The 22,080-nt window shown below is 39.0% G+C and overlaps 1 protein-coding gene across 1 annotated transcript in view; it reads right to left on the bottom strand.

Annotated features, from left to right (window-relative positions):
• Dnah7 (dynein, axonemal, heavy chain 7) overlaps positions 1-22,080 on the bottom strand; it is a 197,157-nt gene that overhangs the window by 140,251 nt on the left and 34,826 nt on the right. Inside the window, exons 13-16 of the mRNA XM_013013366.1 lie at positions 18,455-18,679; positions 15,097-15,243; positions 12,389-13,074; positions 8,256-8,442 (exon numbers count right to left, since the gene is read on the bottom strand). Coding sequence (XP_012868820.1) covers positions 8,256-8,442; positions 12,389-13,074; positions 15,097-15,243; positions 18,455-18,679 — 1,245 coding nt within the window. The remainder of the gene's footprint in view (positions 1-8,255; positions 8,443-12,388; positions 13,075-15,096; positions 15,244-18,454; positions 18,680-22,080) is intronic.

Consider the following 22,080-nt stretch of genomic DNA (forward strand, 5'->3'; position numbering starts at 1 on the left):
GGTTTGAGAGGAATGAGGGCAGGGACATACTGGAAGAGTGGGGAGGGGTTTAGAACATGAGACACTTAGCTTTAACCACCACTGCCTTTGAGTCTTTTTAAGTACTGCCACAAAGCCTGGTAGGGAGTAGGCACTTTGTAAACACTTGCTGAATGCTTGTGTGAATGTGAATGTAGGCCAACTCAGCCTTCACCAGGCCCTCTGTGCTCTGGGTCTGAGTAGCTATGTTCACAGGGCACAGCCATAAGCTATTGTAACAAGAGCCTACCAGAAGCTTGAGACTTGACATGTTATTCTCCCTGGAGAGGAAAAGATGAATTATTAACTTCTATCCTCTCTCCTTAAAGAATTAACTTTATAATTTTATGTGTTCTTTTGCTCCCAGGCATCACCAGCTCATCAGCTTGAGTGAGAATCTCTGTGCTGCTGGACTGGGATGTCCCAACTGAAACTTCATTACTGTGGCCAGGGAGCTTCATAGAAAATAGAGCTGTGTGTGTACTTAATGGACTAAGCCAAGGGGAGAAGGCCTGCCAAAGGTCAAAATAGGCCAAAGGCTAGGCTCCATGTTCCAAAAATTAGCTGAGTTGTGGATGCATAGGACAAGTTGCTCTGGAAACACTGGGAGAAAATTTACAATGTAGTGAACATGTGAATTTACTGTAGTGAACATGTGAATAATAAGACAGCTTTGTAACTGATACGAGGGAAGAAGTAGTGAGCTGGATAAACCACCATATTAGCCACAACATTCTTTGAAATCTAAGTCTAATCCAGAGCAAAGCCCTAACCCTCCTTAACTCTGAAAGCTGAGAGGCAAGGAAGCTGTATAAGAAACAGCCAGCGGAGGTTGACTCATAAGGTTAAAAGGAAAGAAGATTCTAGAACATCAAGGTATACACAAAGAAGCAGCAATTGTTAAGATAGATGGTACACAAATTGTTCAGAAAAATCAGCCTCAGATAATTAATGGCTGTGGCTACCTATGTTAACAACAGGTTTTCAATCTATTTAAAAAAAACTTTTATTGGAAGAAGATTTAATGTTAGACTTTTATAACTAGAAAGAAGCTTCAAAGGATGGGCTGGTTGGGGCTAATGCAACTGGAAACCTCAAATCTGGCTAAACCATCACTCATTACTATTCCAAGATCCTTAGGGCCTTTAGAAAATATATGAAATCTGCTCAGCCTGTGCTCTATAAATGGGACAACAAAGCCAGGATGACAGCACATCGGTCTACAGCATGCGTTACTACAAGTTTTAATCCTACTGTCGAGAACCACTACTCAGTAAAACAAAAAAAAAGTCTTTCCAAGTATTACTGCTCTTTAAAAATACACCTTGTCACCAAAAGCTCTGATAGAGACTCACAACAAGACAAATATTTTCATGTTGTGAACACAATATTCATTCTATAGGCCTAAGGATCAAGAAATAAATTTGAATTACAAATCTTATTTTTAAAAATACATTTCTATATCTAATTATTGATCTAGGAGAAGTAAATAGAAAACCTTCTGAAAAGGATTCCCCATTCTAGATGACATTAGGAACAGCTGTGACTCATGGGAAGTGGAAGCCAGAACAGCAGCATTCACAAGAGTTTGGAAGTAGATCCACGTCCTCACAGAAAATGCTGATTGTACAACTATTTAAATATAATTAAAAAAAATTAAAAAGTCCTTCACTGGAGAGGGAGGAAAGGGTATGGGATGGTGAGCTTAATCATAGAACACTTCACACACACACACATATCATATAAGATATCCATGATGTTATGATACATATGTTGTATGTGTCATGATGAACCTAATTATTTTGAACTTGTGAGTTCACATTCACTTGGCTCTTGCTTTACTACTGAAACCATACCTCCAGCTAGACTTTCACTGGTTAATTGGAGGTGGAGCTCATAGATTTTTCTGTTTAGCCTGGCTTTAGACTATGATGCTCCTGTTTCAGCATCCTGAGTAGTGAGGATTACAGGAGTGAGCTACTGATGCCTGGTTTATGGATCAATGGAGAACACTTTCTTAGCTGGAATCCAATGTTGATAGCATCTAGTAAAGATTCTATAAAAACGAATGACAGGGATTGGAACTGTGACACAAGTGGTATACATTTGCCTAGTAAGACTGAGGCCCTGAGTTCAAAGCACTTGCAGGATTTGAAATGACCAACTCCTGTTTAATTGATGGATCAGCTGATTGGCTGGTTAACAGTGCTGTGTTGTTTCTACTCAGCACTTATTAGGCAAGCTTTCTGCCACTTCAACCATGCTTCCAACCCTTTTGTTTCAAACTATTTTTAAAATGGCGTCTCGTGATTTTATCAGGACCTGTTACAGACCACAGTCCTCCTATTTTTGCCTCATACATACCTAGCCTGAAAGGGGCACACCACCCTGACAAACTTCTTTGGTTGGGATGGGGATCGCACTAACCTTTTAACAATGGTAGCTATCCCCTCAAGTATTTCTTACTGAGTAGCTGAGATTGCAGGTATGTGCCACCACATGTGGCCACTGACTCCAATCTGAAACTTTCACGGTGAGTCCAGTTTAGACCAAATAGGTCTACACTGAATGTCACAGAGAATTCTTTTGTGAAAGGAAGAGTGGATTGATGTGTCAAATTTCATTGCTGTCTTAGTTTAAGGAATCACCACAGCCACTCCAAGTGTCAGCAAGTACGGCCTTGACCAGCCAGCTGTCATCATCATGGTGTCAGGACCTTCCACACAGCAAAAAGACTAGAACTAGAGTGAATGGTGGCTCAGATTATTGTTAAGCATTTGTTGGCAACATGTTTTTTACTTACACTGTACATTTCTCTTCCAGACACAGTGTAGTCACACACTTAATTGGCCATCAAAAAAGGTAAATTTTGATTTGCACTAGAAAACTACATACTTCATAACATATACTTTGTTGCAATATTCTCTTTCTTGCAAAGGGCTGGAATGACATCCAAAATGTCCCTAAGGCACACCTGTAATGCGCTAAGAGCTGGTAAATGCTACAGTAAAGAAAGGGGGAGGAGGAGTACTCTCCAAAAAGCAAAGTTGGTCCATTTTAAATAAGAAGCTCCACAGGAACCTCTTCATAAAAGCTAATACATAGAAAAGACCAAGGAATGAAGTTACTGCTGTAGATATTCTGAGATGAAACACTCCAGGTAAAGGGTCCATCTAGTGCAAAGGCCCTAGAGAAGAATGTGGTTAGTATGTGTGAGGAGAAAAAAGAAAAACAAGAAGGAAGCCATCGTGTCTAGAAGAAAGTAATAAAAGTGGAAAGTTCCAAGGACAGAGAGGGTAAAAGGGTGGGAGAACACATCAAGAACTGCCCACTGAATGAGCCATTCTATGTCCTCAGACAGCAGCATTTCTCCCTGGATATTAACATTTCTTAATCTCCTAAAATGATCAGTATTGGCTTTATAACACACAAAGCCAAAGGACCACTCTCACTTAAACTATTTCACTCAGCCTGCGAACTCAGTATTTGGAGCTCATAAGGAAAATATACTCTAGAGCTGTACTTCACACTGAAAAATTATTGTCCTCCCTCGGGCACAGCAAATGATTCTTCAGTATGAGCCATTCCTCTTTGATAAGGTCAACTCTCACAGGAGGACCTATAAATCTAATGAATGTCAATCAATTGCCTCATTTCCCTTATAATGTTAGTTCTTTGGAGAAGCAATGTTGTGTGTAAACTGTGAGAAGGAATAAGTCATTCAGTAAGTCAGTGAATGGCAGCATTGGCAGAAACTTGGACTAGAAAAAGAAAAATCTGTCTGTTGTAGACAAACCACGGCTCCTTTCCATACTGAAAGAGAGCCAATGTGTTCCAGTCCCGTGCTGCCTGAAGGTGTGGTGCTCTATCAAAAGCAACACGTTCATGTCTGTGATTGACAGCCAGCAGTGTGGGTGAGGAGGGGGATGAGGGTGAACCTTCCCAAGGTCCCCATCCCTGCCAGCATGACTCCTGATGTATACCTAGAGTGACTACCCATCCCAGCCGCTCGATAAGGTCAGATTTGTGCTTATTGTCCTGGATTAATTATTAATGCCGTAACTCTCAGAAGTTATCCAGTTTGGGCAATATATCACATGATTATTCTATTTCATAGCTCACTGTGCACTCACTGACATATTCCGGCTGACATTCACAAAAATACATCAACTAGTCAACCAAATAATTAAGTTCCTCTTTTTGCAGTTAGTACCTTTTATTAAACATTCTCTTGGAACATAAAGATCCTCACATTATGGCCTATTCTATGATTGCTTATATGCCTCTTCTCCAGACTTGTGACCAATCTTTCAAATGTGTTTATTCTAAGTCCTTGATTTGCATAATCAAGTTTACTACTGACCATAATCAATACTGACCTTTCCTTTAGATTATCTTCTTTCAAAGCAAGGCTATTAAAAGAATCAAATAGCTGGGCACCAGTGGCTCCAGCCTGTAATCCTAGCTACTCAGGAGGCTGAGATCTGCAGATCGCAGTTCAAAGCCAGCCCAGGCAGGAAAGTCTGTGACCCTCTGATCCCCAATTAACCACCAGAAAACTGGAAGTGGTGCTGTGGCTTAAGTGGTAGCATTGAGCTGAAGAGCTCAGGGACAATGCTGTAATAGTGCTAGAATAGCGACTAACAAAACAACACCACCACCACCAACAACAAATCAAATAAACCAGTATTGTCTTGAAATTGTGCTCACTGGAAGGATTCCCTTCCTATTGTTCTTTGAGGCCAACCATGAAGTGGAACTGTGATTTCCATTTAAATTCTATTATAATTTTGCCGGTCATTAGCTGAGATTCTATAACTTATACTTGGCTGTGTGAAACTGCTACCTACAAGAAGTAAGAGGTTTTGTGAAGATTACCACAGAAGTGTCTTAGTTTCCTAATCACATCTTGAGCAGAAAACTTAAAAATAGTCAGTTATGCCTTTTCCTTAACTTCTCTGGAGCTTTTGAAAAAATTCAACCCACCTCACATCTTTGTCTTTCAAATTTCCACCATATTGACTTGTTCCAAAAACTATTTTAAAGGCCAAGAGCATGATTTAAATAAGTGATTTTTTTAAAATGTGCTATGTACTCTCAATTTTACATTGTGCAGGCAGAGACATACCTTAGAGGCATCTGGTAAAAGCTATCATTTTGAAGATACAGTTAAATCCCCAAAACGATGACTACATCTAGAAGTCTATCAACTACCTGAGCTATGTTGGAGTCTCCACTCAACCACACTGAGCCAATCTGAACACTTTATCTATTCACAGCTGGTCAAAAAGCTAGATCAAATGCCCTCACCCCCAGACCTACCAGATTGTTTGAAATAGCCCCAGTATTAGAGGAAGAAATAGGATCCAGGTCTTCTAGACTCCTAGTGCAGCCACTGACAGCTGTGACTGTTTGTAATAGCCTTGGACCATGATGGTGCAGTAGGCAGCCTGCCAGGGGCATGGGCTTTGGCCCTATTCCAGTGCTGTATTGGTCCCAGTGGGTTGTGGGTTCAGAATATGACACGGCACTGTCCTATGCAAGATGATTCTACTGAGCCAGGAAGAATCCAGGTGCCTGGACCTATCCCGGGCCAGGGAAAGGCTTGTGGAGACACACCTCTGGTTCATTCAGAACAAGGAGCCAACTGTGGATTTGGGACACAAGTGGGCTTAGGTCATTCTCTACTTCTGAAACAGTAACAACACATCAATAGCAGATTCATGGCAAACCTGGACCTCGTAACTACTCAGTGCTGTAGATGGACGGGACTACAAGCTAGGAGAGACTAACCTATTTTCTTAAAGGTTCCCAAAAGTCAGGCACACACAAGATAAGAAGAATAAGAAATGGCCTATTCCTTCAAGGGCCAGATGGTGGCTTGTCAACAAGCAGCAAGAACTTTCAAAAACCATGGTCTGATCAGACCTAGCAGAAAGTATTCAGGAAGTCACCAGCATGGAGGAAGTCTTCATCAGAAAATTTTAAGGAGCTGTTTTAAAGAAATTCAATGATACTGAAGAGGACACAGAGAAAATGACCCTATACTCAAACAGAGAAATTCCAAGAGAGGGAAGCAATTTAAAAATTCTTTGAGCTAGACACAAACTAAGAAAAGATTTAAAATGCAACAGAGTGCATTAAGAACCAGATAGATCAAACAGAAGAAACCATTAGAGAGCTTGAAGCCACACAATGTCAAAATACACAACTAGATGAGAAAAACAATGCATAAAGTTTAGGAGAACTTTGGAACAGAACTAAAAGAGCAAATGTATGTGTTTACTGGAGTTAAAAAGAAGCTTGAGAATGCCAAATGAGTAGGAAAAACAGAAAACTTCACACACACACAGAAGCATACAAATATCCAGGTACAGGAAGGTAAGAAGTTAGCAGTCATTCTGAACACAATCAAGATCTCAAAGTTGAAAGTTAAGAGAAGATTCTCAAGGAAGTAAGAGGGGAAAAAAAACCTAAAAATTCAGCAACACATAGGGTCTTGTAATTCACCTGACCTGACAGAAGACCTAGTAGAAGTAGTAGGAGCTAAGAAAGATTTTCACAGTTCTAAAGGAAAAATAAAACTGCCAACCAAGACTACTGAACCTAAGCAGGACAAGGTAGCACACACTTTGTATGACCAATGCTCAAGGAGACCGGGGCAGATCTCTCTGAGTTTGAGGCCAGCCTTGGCTACATAATGAGACTATATTTTCTATAAAACATAACAATAGCAAAAACAAAATACTGTATACTGCAAAGCTATCTTTTAAGAATGAATAAGGAATAAAGATATTCCAAGATAAACAAAAGCTGAGAGACCTGCTGAAAGAGATATTAAGAAAAGCATAAGAAGATAATAAAACACACTGGTAAGAACAGCTAAACAGAGAAATTCTAGGAACTTTTGCATACCCTTAGAAGGAGTCTGAGTTATACAGACATTATGGAAAACAGTATGGAGGTTCCTCAAAAACCTAAACAAAGAACTATCACATGAGCTAGCAAACCCACTACTTGGTATGTATCCAAAAAAGATGAAATCAGTATATTGAGAGGCAGCTGCATTTCCATGTGCATTGAAGCACTACTCACAAGAGTCAAGAAATAGAAACAACCTAAGTAAACATCAACTGATGAATACATGAGCATAGCATATATACATGCTAGAATGCTAGTCAGTCATAAATACATCATGAAATCTCATCATTTATGACAACATGGATAGAACTGGATATGATTTTGTGAAATGAAATCAGCTAGTCACAGAAAGGCAAACACTACGTGATCTCACTCTTGTGCAAACTTAAGACCATTGAACTCCTAGAAGCTGATGGGAGAGAGGTGATATCAGAGGCAGGGTGAGCAGTGGGACCTGGAGGGGTGGGGAAAGGTTGATCAACAGCTACCATGTTATAGTTAAGACAGACTATGAGACGTTTCAATGGGCAATCATTACACAGCAGCAGGGTTAGCAGTAACAACTGTATACTATGCATTTCAAAAGCTAGCAGGAGTTTAAAAGTTTTTTTAAACCGATACATAAATGATAGACATTTGAAGGGAAAAAAGCCCCTGCACATCTCTGGGAAGAAGCTGTATATCTTATGCCCACGAACAAAAAGAATGGTCCATCTTTCAGAATCAAATCAAAAACACTTTCCTGCCCTCTTATCTCCTCCCCTGCCCCTGCTCCCTGCTTCTGACTCCTCCCTATTCCTGCTTTTCATTTTCTGTTCACCTCATCCTTATCCTAACACTAGATAGCAGGCATGGGATGGAAAGAAAGGAGAGAAAACTCTTGTGGGAGAGCAGTCTCCTCCATCTTTCTAACATGGAGACCTCAGATTAACACATCCTGGGGAAGATGAGGGCTCAGAGCTGAAGAGAAGTCTGAGGTTTTGAAACAAATACAGCCAAGTAATCAAGTCTTCCTCTTACAGAGAAAGCTATCTTTTCTTCCTCATAATAAAGAGGCCATGGAATACATGAGACAACCTGCTCTGAATCCACAGTCTTTCTGTCAGAGTATCTAGAAGAACCAAGCTAGTACCAAAGGCCACTAAATAACACTCCATTTGGATCTCAAGGACCAATGAGGAAAGAGTATCTACTTTGGATGACCATATTTCTTCCTCCTAGAATTCTGATGTAATAGCTGAAGGGAGAAAAAGATAATGGCTTACTAGACACAATACCAGTTTATATGAACATTAAATAATCATATTTCTACCTACTTGGGCAACATTTTTCATGATATCTCTCCATGTTTTATCCACAGTTGTAAACCGTCTTCCTTCCTCAGGCATTTGAGACATGATGTCTGGAGAGCTGAAGATGGGCTCCAGATACAGCCACGTGGCTTGCACCTTGAGCCATTCGTCCAGAATCTCCTGAAGCAGCAGGAGCTTGGCCTCCCATTCTCTGAAGAGCAAACAAAGTACTTCTGATCAACAGCGAACCAGGCATTAGTCTCAGAAGACAAAAGTGAAAAACACAACTGACTTGTCAATCAAACAGACTTGTCAACTTGCAATGTTATTTCAATTTCCATTCTCCTTTCATCTAAAAATTAGCACTATTTATTGTTTTAAAAATAATAACAATATTCATGCTGTGTAGATATAGACATTTAGCCACATCTATCTAAAAAATGGGCTGGTGATCAAGTTCAATGCAAAATATGGAAATAAAGTTTTCTTCAAGATTGGTATTCTGTATGTGGGAGAGTGAAATGTCATAGAGCTCATAATCTAATAGAATGGCACATGCCTATGTAGAAACAATGCTATAATAAATAGCCTAGTAAGAAAGGGAAAAAAAAGATTGGTACTCTGAAATTCTCAGGAAATACAGATTCATGCAAAACTCTTCTATTTTCTTTACCATTTCCTTTGTCCTTTAAATTTGGAACCATAAAATCTCTATCCCAATGTTGAAAGGGGTGACATTGATGAAGATAAATTGTATTTATAAACTGCTTTGTTAAATGGCAACTCCTCTGTACAGCTATTTTAAGATAATGATAAAAATCTTCATTTCTATAATAAAACATTTCAACTTATGTGACTGGCATTTTACATACTTTTTTTCAATTTTTATTTTGTTGTAAGGGTGATGTCAGTGGTGTTGCAGTTACATAAGTAAGGTAATGAGTACATTTCTTGTCAACATTGTTACCCCCTCCCTTGTTTCATACTCTTAAGTATATTAGAACATTATTCAATATGAGAAGAAAGCATCCTCACATTTATGGTAGCTTTTCAATACATTTTTAAATATGAATAACATATAATGACCCAATTTCCTTAAGAATAGTTAGTATATGTCGAGGATAATCCCAGCAGATGAGCAGAATAGCTCAATAGCTATGTATATATGACCATATAAGATGATGCTAAGTGAAATGAACTCCAAGATATGGACACAAGAGGTTTTTATTTGTTGTTGTTTTTAATATACTATGTGATTACTTTTTCCTTTTGTGTTTTCCCCCTATGGTTTATCCCCTGTTTACACTGTATCTGACTTTGGTACCCTGGATAGTGTACATGTGTTTATCTGAATTAGGGAAAGGAAAGGGAACAAAAAATGGTGGGACAAAGGACAAAGGGGGAACCAATGCTACAGTGATACTCACAATATGAGCCTTTTTATTTTTTTTTCAGTTGTGGGGCCTAAACTCTGGGCCTAGGCACTGTCCCTCAGCTCTTCAGCTGTACACCAGTACTCTACCATCTGAGCCTCAGCCCCACCTCCGGCTTTTTCTGCTTATGTGGTGCTGAGGAATCGAACCGAGGGCCTCATGTATGCAAGGCAAGCACTCTACCACTCAGCCACCTTCCCAGCCCCTCACAAGACAATATGTTGGAAATGATCTGTACAACTTGGATGGGGTTAGGAGTAAGGGAAAGTGTGAGAAATGAGGGAGGGGGTAACAAGTTCAACAAGAAATATACTTATGACCTTATTTATGTAACTATAACCCCTATGTATAGCACCTTGACAATAAAATTAAAAGTTTTAAAAAAGAATAAATGTTTTGTGAAGACATAGCTCAAGTGGTAGAGCTCCAACCAAGTAATATAGCCAGACACAAGGCTCTGAGTTCAACCCCTGGTACTAGCAAAAAAAAAAAGTATTAACAGATGCTAATTATTTTACAAGCAGAGTTTAAAAGTCCCTGTTAGTATTTTCTCCATGCTACCACAACCCCATGAAGTTGGATTCTTCAAAATGTTTACTTATGGAAAACTAAAGCACATAGAAGACAGTACCAGACTCAATTTCACCAGCTAATGAATGCCAGAGCTGAGATCTGAACCCAGATGATCATAGCAACTCTGCTATCAGAGAATGAAAAATAATGAAAAATAATAATAACAACACTTACAAGTGGGATAGCTTTTCTTGCATATTTTATACATTATTATTATTTATGAGTGATGATCTGAAAATTTAGATCATTAAAACCAAGGAGTATAAGTTGCTCTCCAAATCATCACTCTGCCACTTGATTTCCAGACCCAGACCTTTTGCTTGTAGTTTGTTGTACAGATAGAGCATCACCCTAACTTTTCCTGGGCTTGGTCTGGATTGGGATCCTACTGCCTCTACCTCCTGAGTAGCTAGTATTACAAGAATATGCCACCACACCTACAATGTCTTTTTTGTTGTTGTTGTTGGTTGTGGGGCTTGAACTCTGGACCTGGGTGCTGTCCCTCAGCTCTTCAGCTCAAGGCTAGCATTCTATGACTTGAGCCATAGCACCGCTTCTGGTTTTCTGAGTGGTTTATTGGAGGTAAGAGTCTCATGGATTTTTCCTACCCAGGCTGGCTTTGACCCATGATCCTCAGATCTTAGCCTCCTGAGTAGCTAGGATTACAAGAGTGAGTCACCAGTGCCTGGCCTACAGCATCCTTTTAAAATGCACTGCTTTCCATTTTTATCCATGAATTTGTTTAACTATTTGCACAGGACAATATATACATGCCTCAGTTTTTTTCTGGCTCTCTTCTTTCTTTGATCCCTAATATGGAAAATTTCCCAGTATCTAATGATATCATGCAAAGTCCCATGATAAACAATTCAAGGGACGCCCCTTTTCGAGTAGTATCCTCTATGAATGTGTACAGTGAAGTACTCTGGCAAGAGACAGAACAACCAAGTGTAAAGTGATCCAAGTCTAATCAGAGCTTGTTCAAGTTTATGGTACATGTTAGATTTGCTGTAACTAAGGGCAGAGCCTACCAGGCAGTCCATTTCCCTTGGCATGGAAATTCACACTGACGATGGCACTCAGATACAGATGTGTGCTTCTTAAGGTAAAATTAAACTGTTGAATACAAATTAAAAAACTGAAAACACTGACAGACAAAGGTTTCATGAAATAGTCTGTGTCTGCTGCTTAAAACTTCATGCTTAAAATTATAGCTATATTCGTTTTCATTTAGTACCACCCATTATATATCTCTGACAACTAATTCATATATTTGGAAAATGGCATGATTATCTTTTATCTTATAGTTAATGGACTTGTGCACAGATACAGAATAATTTTTGAGGTCTGGAAAGGTGGTTTAGTAGTAGAGTACTTGCCTAGCATGTAGGAAGCCCTGAGTTTTATTCCTCAGCATCACATATACAGAATAATTTTTGAGGTCTGGAAAGGTGGTTTAGTAATAGAGTACTTGCCTAGCATGCAGGAAGCCCTGGGTTTGATTCCTCAGTATCACATAAACAGAAAAGGCCAGAAAGTGGTAGAGTGCTTGTTTTGAGCCAAAGAAGCTCTGAGACAGTGCCCAGGCCCTGAGTTCAAGTCCCAGGACTGGCAAAAAAATTAATAATTTTTGAGAACCTAAAAATAAGATCAGATCATAGGTCATTAAAATGAGTATCTGGGTGCTGAGCATCTACTGTCTTTGTTGTGACAGCAAAGGATCTGCTGTCTGCCAAAAGGAAGGAAGGCTGCCATTCCTTAAAACTATTTAAAATAGTAAGTACAAAGTCGGGTGCTAGTGGCTCACACCTGTAATCCTAGCTACTCATGAGGCTGACATCAAAGGATCAAGTTCTGAAGTCAGCTAGGTCAGTAAAGTCCAGGAGACTCTTATCTCCACATACCCAGCAAAAAGCCAGAGGCCACTAAACAGGGCTAAAGTGGTAGAGCACCAACCTTGTGCAAAAGGAACAGCACCCAGGTCCTGAGTTCAAGCCTCAATACTAGTGTGTGCATGCGTACACACACACACACACACACACACACACACACAGAGCTACCACAAACGATCAAGTCCGAAATGCAGAATCACTCCTCAAACTTGACAAGTGACGTTGTTAGCACAGCATAAACAACACAGCGTGGCTTTACCTCATCTGCTTTTCATAAGGCTTGATGAAAGGAGAGCCGCGCATCGTTTGCGTCTTGATGATGTGGTCATCCAACAACATCTGAATTTCATCAACCGAGGACAGGATAAACGTCCCACTTTCTCTGTAAGGATGGATGACGAACTCCATCGAGTCCCATTCGGTAACCATTTTCTCCAAGGACTTCTCGAGAGAATATTCTTTGCTGGCTGCCTCGCTGATGCCCTCGAACTTGTCCAGGTACGGCTCCAGATGCATGTCTAGGAAGGAGAAGACCGTGGCGTCGTCGGCCGGCTGCAGCGGGTAGCCCACGATGTTGGACATGGCCTCCCAGTGCCGCGGGCGCAGCCCCGGGTTGCAGATGACCTGGATGAGAGGAATGTACTGCTTGAACTCCTCCACCTTTGCCCTTACTTTTTTGGTCATTGCCAGGGCGTTTGGAGAGTCGTGGAAGATTTTCTCCAGCTTATAGAGGCCTCGCCAGTAATTTCCAACGTCGGTTTCTACTTGGTCGGGATTCACCTTGTGGTACGGGCCTTCTGTCCAAGCCCGGTGTTTGGTGCTAAACTCCACGATCGTCTCGTAGAGGCGAAGGTACGGGTTCAGACCGTCTTGGATTTTTTTACGCTGAGGATAGACCGAGGGGACCCAGCCATAGGCCTCCTCTTCAGTATTAAACTGTTCAATCTGAAAAGACGGGCATTAGATGCGGGGTTATAGAAGTGAATGACACTGGGGAAAAAAATCAAGTTTTTCCAAGTATTTTAAAAAATGCATTAAAAACCCTCATTAAACCCTAAAATCAAACTTCAACCTACAAGAAGTGAACCATGATCTGTTTCCTTTTCCTTTTCCTTGGCCGGTATTGGGGTTTGTATTCAGGGAGGGGGCCCTGTCTGTTAGCTTTTGTCACTCAAGGCTGGTACTCTCCTACTTGCCAAACATCTTCACTTCCTGCTTTTTGATTGTTAATTGGAGATAAGAGTCTCATGGGCTTTCCTGACTGGGCTGGTTTTGAACTGCAACCCTCAGATCTCAGCCTCCTGAGTGGCTAGGATTACAAGGGTGAGCCATTGGTGCCTGGTGAAAAAATGTATACATTTGCAGTGGATAAAGATAATTAACATGTGCATTCCTTTGCATATTTGCTTCTTTTTGTCATGAGAACACTTAAAATCTACTCTCAATTTTCAAGTATTCTCTCACTAACTATAATCATGTACCCTGAATCTCTTCAGCTTATTTCTTCTATCAAACCAAAAGGTTTCATCTGTTATCTCCCAACCAACTAGTTCCACTTCCTGGTAACCACCATTCTACTGCTGCTTCTTCGGGTTTGACTTCGTTAGATCATGTGGCATTTGTCCTTCTCTGCCTGGTTTACTCAGTTAACATAATGTCTTTCAGATTCGCCCACACTGTATTAGGTAATAGAAGTTACTCTTTTAAGCCCAATAGTATTACCCGTTTCTTTTCGTATTACAATGTCCAGAAAATGATGTTTGGATATATTACTTAAAATAGTCAATAAACATGTACATGTGAAGGAATTTTAGCCCATGAGATATATTATGATGGTGCCTTCATTCATGTAAAGTATTTAAGTACTTCAAATATGGCAGCATTGTTTTTGGAAAATAGAAAAAAATGGATTGTAAAGCCAGTTCCTAAGAATTAGTAACCCAGTTTAGGGGACAAGACTTACATATAGGTGAAAATTTAAATACCAATTTATAACAATAATTCAATGTAATAAAAGAGATGTCTCAGACCAGCAACTGTTTACCAGAAAACGAGCAAATGCATTTATATATGGTCACTCAAAGGGAGGAGGCGATGCTGGAGTAGTGGCAGGTGAGGCAACCAGGCTTTTGTCATAAAGATGAGTGAGACAAGCAGACAAAGCAAGCTTTCATTTCCTCTTAGTTCATTTGTAAAATATGCAGGGAGCTGTGTTCAGCTGACAAATCTACAGAATTGCCAGGAGGGAGTTAGATATATGATCCTCTATGTGATAGCACCTTACAATTTTTTTTTGTATTGAAATGTTTGAATATCTGTCCAGGATCTGAGTAGCCTATAATAATCACAAATATTTAATAGAAATAAACTCTAAATCTTTGTTAAACGAGGGCCACTGAAATTTTAAGTAACTTGTATAATTGATATTTGGGTTTTTAAAAAATAAAATTAAAAAATTCAAATAATATACATGGCAAAAGGTATATATAGCTTTCCCTCTTTCAGGCATTCCTAATGAGAGAGCTGATTTCTGGAAGAGGAATGAGGGAACATGGGCTTAGAGAGAGAAAATAAACCAATTTAAGACTCAACCTTAAAGTCTAAGCTGACTTTTATGTAGGTTGATAGCTAAAATGGTGGCTAGGTATTTTTATTTGCTTGCTTTTGCTCAAAAATGGGTTTCTAACTCTCATGGGAAAATTTACAATGCCAATAGTTAAATGATGAAAAGTGAATTTGAAGACACAATTCTGTCTTTAAAATGAAGGATGAAGGCATCACTCCTAACAGAAAGCAGCAATGCTTTCTCTTTTGCGGAGCATCCTGTGAAATCTATTTGGGCTGCCATTATTCTCTATTTGAATATAAACAGTTTTATGTGGGCTGTATCTCAAAGGTGGGTACCCAACATAAATTCATTACTTTTTCATTTCAACCAGTTCATTTTTTGAAGTTTTTCAGCTATACCTTGTCTGCTGCTATATCCAACTTGCCATTCAGGGTCTGGGCTTTTTTCAGATACCGCGGCACATCCTGGATATCACCAAATGTATAAAATTCTTCTGCCTGCTTTGCATAACTCTCCAGCTCTTCCACAAACCTATCACACCGTAACTAATGACAACAATATGTTTGTTATTATTTTTAAAAACAGAATCCCCTAAGCATCAAGAACCTTTACTTATAAGGATTTTCAGAATTACCAATTTAAATTATGCTTTGTCACAGGCAAAATATAAAGAAAGATGATCTACAAGATGTCTGGGACCTAAAATATAAAGAAAGATGATCTACAAGATGTCTGAAAAAATTAAACATAGAATCAACACATTAAAATTTCTCTAATTCCCATATTTAGAGGTTACCCTGTACTATCCATGTAAAGAGCTCTCATACATTGAAATAAAATGTGTTAAATAATGATATATGTCACATGCTAAAATTTTTATGCTAACAAATAACAGCATTTGGGGGAAAATCTCATAATAATCAGTATGTGGCTAAAACTGTTTTTAAAGATTTCAGTAATAGCTGCTATCTTCATAGCAATTGGAAAAAAATAAAACTTTTCTATTGTGTTGTAATATTCAGCACTTCAATTACTAACACTAAAACAAGATCCCCAAGGGTTATTTTGTTGATCCATGAGCTCTCATCACAAGAAATGTGTAAATAAATTCAGATTTAAAACATCAAATTTTAAAAATATTCCAATATAAAAGATAAGCCATCCAAAACTAAATGGCTCTAAAAAAATAGCTTTTAATGAAAGTTCCAAAAGTCAATTCAGGGTTATTAAAAAATAGAAGGCTTTCTACATTTTTAGATTATGTGGGTTGATTTCTGTTCTCTTTCATCTAATTTCCTGGCAAATTTATTGTTCTAGCCCATTAAAGAAGGAAAAATTCACCAATGTCATGCCTACTTTTCTTGAATAGGGTACTTTGAAAAATAAAGTACAAACAATTCTGGAATGTCTAATAATTTTCTTTTTCTTTTCTTTCTTTTCTTTTTTTTTTTTTTTGGCAGTCATGGGACTTGAACTATGGGCTTTGGCACTGTCCCTGTGCTCTTCAGCTCAAGGTGAGTACTCTACCTCTTGAGCCACAGCACCATTTCCAGTTTTCTGGTGGTAATTCGGAGATAAGAGTCTCACTGACTTTCCTGCCCAGGTTGGCTTTGAACCGTGATCCTTAGATCTCTCCTGAGTAGCTAGGATTACAGGCATGAGCCACGAGTGCCTGGCTGGAATGTCTAATAATTTTCTAAGAGCCTATTTTATTGTGACTTAAGCATCTACTATTTACTACTTATGTTTTCTACATGGTTTAAACACTTTGAAGTGGCCTAAGAAAAAATAGACCAGGGGGAATGTGGCTTAGTGGTAGAGTGCTTGCCTAGTATGCAGGAAGCCCTGGGTTGGATTCCTCAGTACCACATACACAGAAAAAATAAATAAATAAAAATGGACCATAATTTAAAGATTTTTTTCACTTAAAATGTTTTTTGATGTAAGTGATATGCCAAAGAGTGAGCTGAGTAAGGTATTGAGTACATTTCTTTTTGAACAGTGTTACCCACTCCCTCATTTTCTCCCATTCGCTCCTCCCAGGTTCCTCTTCCCCACAAGTTGTCAAGTTCATTTTCAACATAGTGTCTAGTGAGTATCACTGTTGCATTGGCTCACCCTTAAAACAAAGACTTTTTTTAAGTCTATGAATTATCCTTCAAATAACATGTCCAAAGAATTAATTTTTTAAAGTGTGGCAGAAAGAGAAGTAAGCCTATGATCAAAGGCAATCACAACTGACTAGCATCTAAATGTTTGAGAACTTTAGTTTCTTCATCTGTAAAATGAGATTGAAACTATGAAGTCATTTATCTAAACAATATGTATGGAGTGCTCCTGTGGGCTATAGGTCGAATGTACCCTCCAAAGTTCAAATGCCGGAGACTTAACTCCTACAGAAAACTGCAGAGAGGAGGGACACGTGCAAAAGTGAAGAGGTCATGAACTCTATCCTCACAAGTAGCTAATTATGCCCTCACAGTAGAGTATCTCAAGAGTGCATGTCTAAGAGGTAGAGGGGTTCAACCCCATGCTCATCCCCTCTCTCTTCTCCCTTTCCTGTAATTTTCATTCTCATTTTCTTTCTTACATGTGTATTCATGATCCCTTGTCTTTCTACCCTCTGTCATGGGATTATATAGAAGACCTGCATCAAATGTGAGCTCTAATGTTGGATTTCTCACCATCCACAGCTGTAAGAAATAAACGTCTGTTCTTCACTGGTTTTCCAGTCTCAAATATTCTGTTAGAGTAGGGCCAAATGACCACTGAGGACTAATCACTGTGTTAGCCAGTGAGATATACATAAAGGAAAAGAAAAAGGAAAATAACTTTGTTCTCAAGAAACTGACCACTGGATGGGAGGCAGATCTAAAAATAATAATAATGATCAGACCAATCATTCTGTAGGGATATGTTAAAAGTATAATAAGAACAAGCCAGCCACTGGTGGCTCACACCTGTAATCCTAGCTACTCAGGAGGCTGAGATCTGAGGATCGAGGTTTGAAACCAGCCCAGGCAGGAAAGTCCTCGTAAGACTCTTATCTCCAATAACCCCCTCAAAAACAACAAGTGGGGCTGTGGCTCAAAGTATAGTGAGAATGAAAGAGAAACTTCCCTGAGGTTTGAGAAGGCTTTTCAGAGAATGAACTGGTGATTGCCTGTTGAAGGCAGGCAGCAGGTGCTCGGTGTACAGAGAGAACGTGCAAGAGATGAGGGACATAGAGAAACAGGGCACTGGAAGTTACTCAAGAGAGGGGAGGTTGGAGGTGAGGCTGGATGCATAGAAAGAGGCAAGTTCCAAACCATTTTATGTGGTTATAAAATGGTTAATATGGTTATAAAAACATTCGCACTTGGCCCCCTTTTAGGACCGTTTGAGTGATTATGGGGCATGTAGGAAGCTTTCACGAAGGGAGTGCTGATGTCTAGGCAATAAAACAAATACTGAAAATAGCACTGTACATAATGTTTTTATTAATGGTCACTTATGGGTAATATTTTCCAAAGGTTTCTCCCTCTTACCTTGAGCAATCAAGAAATGACCTCACATTGATCAATACACCACTCAATCACCACTTAATCATCTAGCAAGTACTATAAAAGGTCTAATATGTGTACTGCCTTCTACTAAGATTACAGTGTGAGAAAACTATAATAGATAAGCTGCAAAATATAGGAGTAGGCAATACAATGTATAAAGTTTAAACATTTCTAGAAAACAAGTATAATTTAAAACATCTATGATGCCAACCTTAAGACCTTCTTGGTATTGTTCTGTTTTTTCCTTAATGATTTTTCTGTGTTCTTCAAAAATCTCTCCCATTCTTGCATACCACTGGAAAACACTGTTATTTAGCCTAATGTCTGCAGGAGAAAAGTTGACACACTCAATGAGGAAGGAGAGGCAGTTCTTAGAATCCACTAATCTCTGTCCCAGTTCAATCATGTCAGTTGCCTCCACTTTCTGAATGTAAGCCTGAGAGAAAACAAACAAAAATTATGGGTAGCACTATAATGAACAGCTCCTGTCAAAATATAGCCCAGGGAGAAACACTGCATAAATCTGCAGTTATCAGAAATAAATGCATCTGGTTCACATAAGGAATGACAGCAGTTTATTTCTCATCCCTCCCAAGTACCTTACTAAAATGGTAGAAGAAAAAATTAGAAGATGTCTAACAACATGTAAAAAGCAATGGAAAACCAGAGAGGAATGCATTAGACTCCCGGAAGATGAGAAAAGATACAAATCTACATGCTTTTACTTCTTCTTTCAAAACATTTTGGGGCATCAGCTAGTGATGGACACTATGCCAGAGAGTTTTACCCATATACAATTTGCAATCTGTGGTTAGGAAGACACTCAAGTTATCACCAACACAACTACAGACTGGCAACACAAACAAGGGCTGCTAGGGAAGGAATCCTGCTTAGAGAATAGAACAGAATAGAATACAGTAGAGAGCTACTCAGTGAACAACAGCCAGAGAGCAGGAGCAGGAGGAAAGGAGATGAGGAAGATTGACAGAGGTACAGGAGAGGGAACATGAGAGATGGGAAAGGGGTCCGGTGGCAGGAGGGAGCCTGAAGGAGTAGTGGGGGAGGGGGGCAGAGCCAGTGTCTAAGCTGCTAGCAGGAAGGCAGCAGGGCAAGTCAGGAGACTGGAGGTTTTAAATTCAGGTCAAACATCACTGGATCATAGGACCTAGTCAATAGCACAGTATATCCGCAAGAAGAAAGATTATAAACCTTAAAAGTATGACAAAAATAAAAAGTTTCTTGCTTACACAGAAACCAACTGATAAAGTGATAGAGATTATAGAAAATAAGAATCTAAAATGAACAGTTATGAAAGAAATATACACAACCAATAGTTTTGCTATACATCAATAATAGATTTGGAAAACATGCTACATTCTTAACAGATTTGACAACTCTGAATTAACTGTGGGACAACTTAGTAAGAAATAGTTGAAAGCTACATAAAGAAGACTATAAAAATCTTTTGGGAGACAACTTTCAAATCCTGAGTACATAGAGAAATATGTGTTGTAACACATTTGCAAAAACATAAACATTCTCCCAAGCAATGTATAACAGTAAAAGCAATTTCAATAAACATTTCAGTGGCATTTTTAAAGTTAATTTGGCACAATTTAACATTTTTGTGAAATAGTAAATACCCAAGAATAACACAGATGATTGTGAAAAAAGAAAACGATAGGGCCCCTCCCTGTCAGAACCATAGTGTACTATACAGATGCTGGAATTTAACAAGTTTCTATTCTGTCCTAGGAATAGAGGACAAAACAGCACAGAGAAAGCTCAAAAAATAGATTGGAGTACACATGGAAATTTAGTGTTGAAAGCTACATTTCATGTCAGGAGTGAAATGAAAAATGGTTCATAAATTTCATTAGAAATAATTGGTTAGAGGAATTGGTTATTGATTTTGGGGGGAAAAAAAAGCAAGAGCCCTGATTTTCTAGTAGGAGAAATAGAGGGAAGGTATACTGTGAAGAAAGTAATTTTCAGCAGATTGAGACTGTTCTGTGAAACAAATCTCCCTGTGTTCATGTACATAAGTGGGTGTCAATTCAGGTGTTTCTATGTATGTGCACATGTTTTGTTTACTTGGACCCATGTAGTTCTCTCAAAACTATTTCATACATATTAACTAATATATGCACATATTTACTTGTTTTTATTATTACTTATTTATGATTATTTTTGTAGTACTAGAGTTTGGACTCAAGGTCTCACACGTGCTAGACAGGTGCTCCACCATTAACCCATGCCTCCAGCTCTTTCTTGGACTTATTGAGACAGGATTTCACTTTTTGCCTACATGTGTCTGGACAACAATTTGCCTATTTTTATGTATTCAGTCATAGCCAGAGGACAAGCACCTGCCACCATACCCAGATTCTTCTATTGAGATTGAGGGTTCAAAGGTTTTTTGCCTTGGAGGCAGAATAATGAACCATTTATTCTCCCATTCTCAGCCTCTCAAGTAGCTAAGATTATAGACATGAGCCACCAGAACCTGACTAAATGTATGTGTTTTCATGGTACAAATTCCCAAAAGAAACCTCTCACCAAGCAAAGCATGACAAAATTGGCCATTGCTTGTAACCCTCTCACCTATGTTTGCCTTCTCTGTCCTATAAATTAACTTCTTGTCTGTAAAGAAAATGATCCTGTATTTCAAATAAAAACTGTTTAGGTGATTAGTTGGGCACTGGTGACTTGCATCTGTAATCTTAGCTAGGATGAAATCTGGAGGAGTGTGGTTTAAGACCACCTAGTCAGAAAATCTACCAAACCCCCAAATAACCAGCAAAAAGTAGGGCTAAGCCGGGCGCCGGTGGCTCACGCCTGTAAGCCTAGCTACTCAGGAGGCTGAGATCTGAGGATCATGGTTCAAAGCCAGCCTGGGCAGGAAAGTCTGTGAGACTCTTATCTCCAATAAACCACTAGAAAAACAGAAGTGGCGCTGTGGCTCAAGCGGTAGAGCACTCGCCTTGAGCTGAAGAGCACAGGACAGCGCCCAAGCCCAGAGTTCAAGCCCCACAACCAACAAAAAAAAGAAAAGAAAAGAAAAAGAAAAAGCAGGGCTAACGATGTAGCTCAAGTTTTAGAGTGTCAGCCAAGCAAGCACAATGTCCTGAGTTGAAACTCAAGTACCACTGGAAAAAAGAAAGAAAATCTCTTTTTAATTTATGATCTCCATTGTACTCTTTACATTTATTTCTCTCTCATTCACTCTTTCTTTCTTTCTCCATTATTTTTACATACATAAAAATATCTTTGAGAAGAAAGACATTCAACGTAAAGTATAAAGAATTATTATACCATAAAAAGGAATGTTTTTAATGCTACAAAGCTAAACAAATAGGATGCAAACTATAGTGGTTTTCACAAGTATTTAAATGCTTAATTTTAAAAATACATATTTAAGCTACTTAATCAGCTTTCAGTGGAGTTAGATAATTGGACTTTTATTTCACCTTACTTATAACACATGAGCTATTTGTGTGTTCATTAAATTTACCAGCTGTTTTGCCAATGGGAATAATTTTTTTAAGATAAGGGATATTTAAAATAGTGACCAATAAATTCAAAGTGCTAACTCTAGTAAAGATGGTTATATACAATATAAATGCACACTAAGTAACCCCAAATTCCCAAATAATTCTGTTGTTGACCAAGAAGGTAAACAAATGACTTTTTTTGGGAGGGAGGTCTGGTCGTGGGGCCTGAACCCTGGGTCTGGGCGCTGTCCTTCAGCTCTTCAGCTCAAGGCTAGTGCTCTACCACTTGAGCCACAGTGCCACTTCCGGCTTTTTTCTTTTTGCTTATGTGGTGCTGAGGAAT

Source organism: Dipodomys ordii, unplaced genomic scaffold (assembly GCF_000151885.1).
Source record: "Dipodomys ordii isolate 6190 unplaced genomic scaffold, Dord_2.0 Scaffold1, whole genome shotgun sequence".
In the NCBI taxonomy this organism is placed as follows: Eukaryota; Metazoa; Chordata; class Mammalia; order Rodentia; family Heteromyidae; genus Dipodomys; species Dipodomys ordii.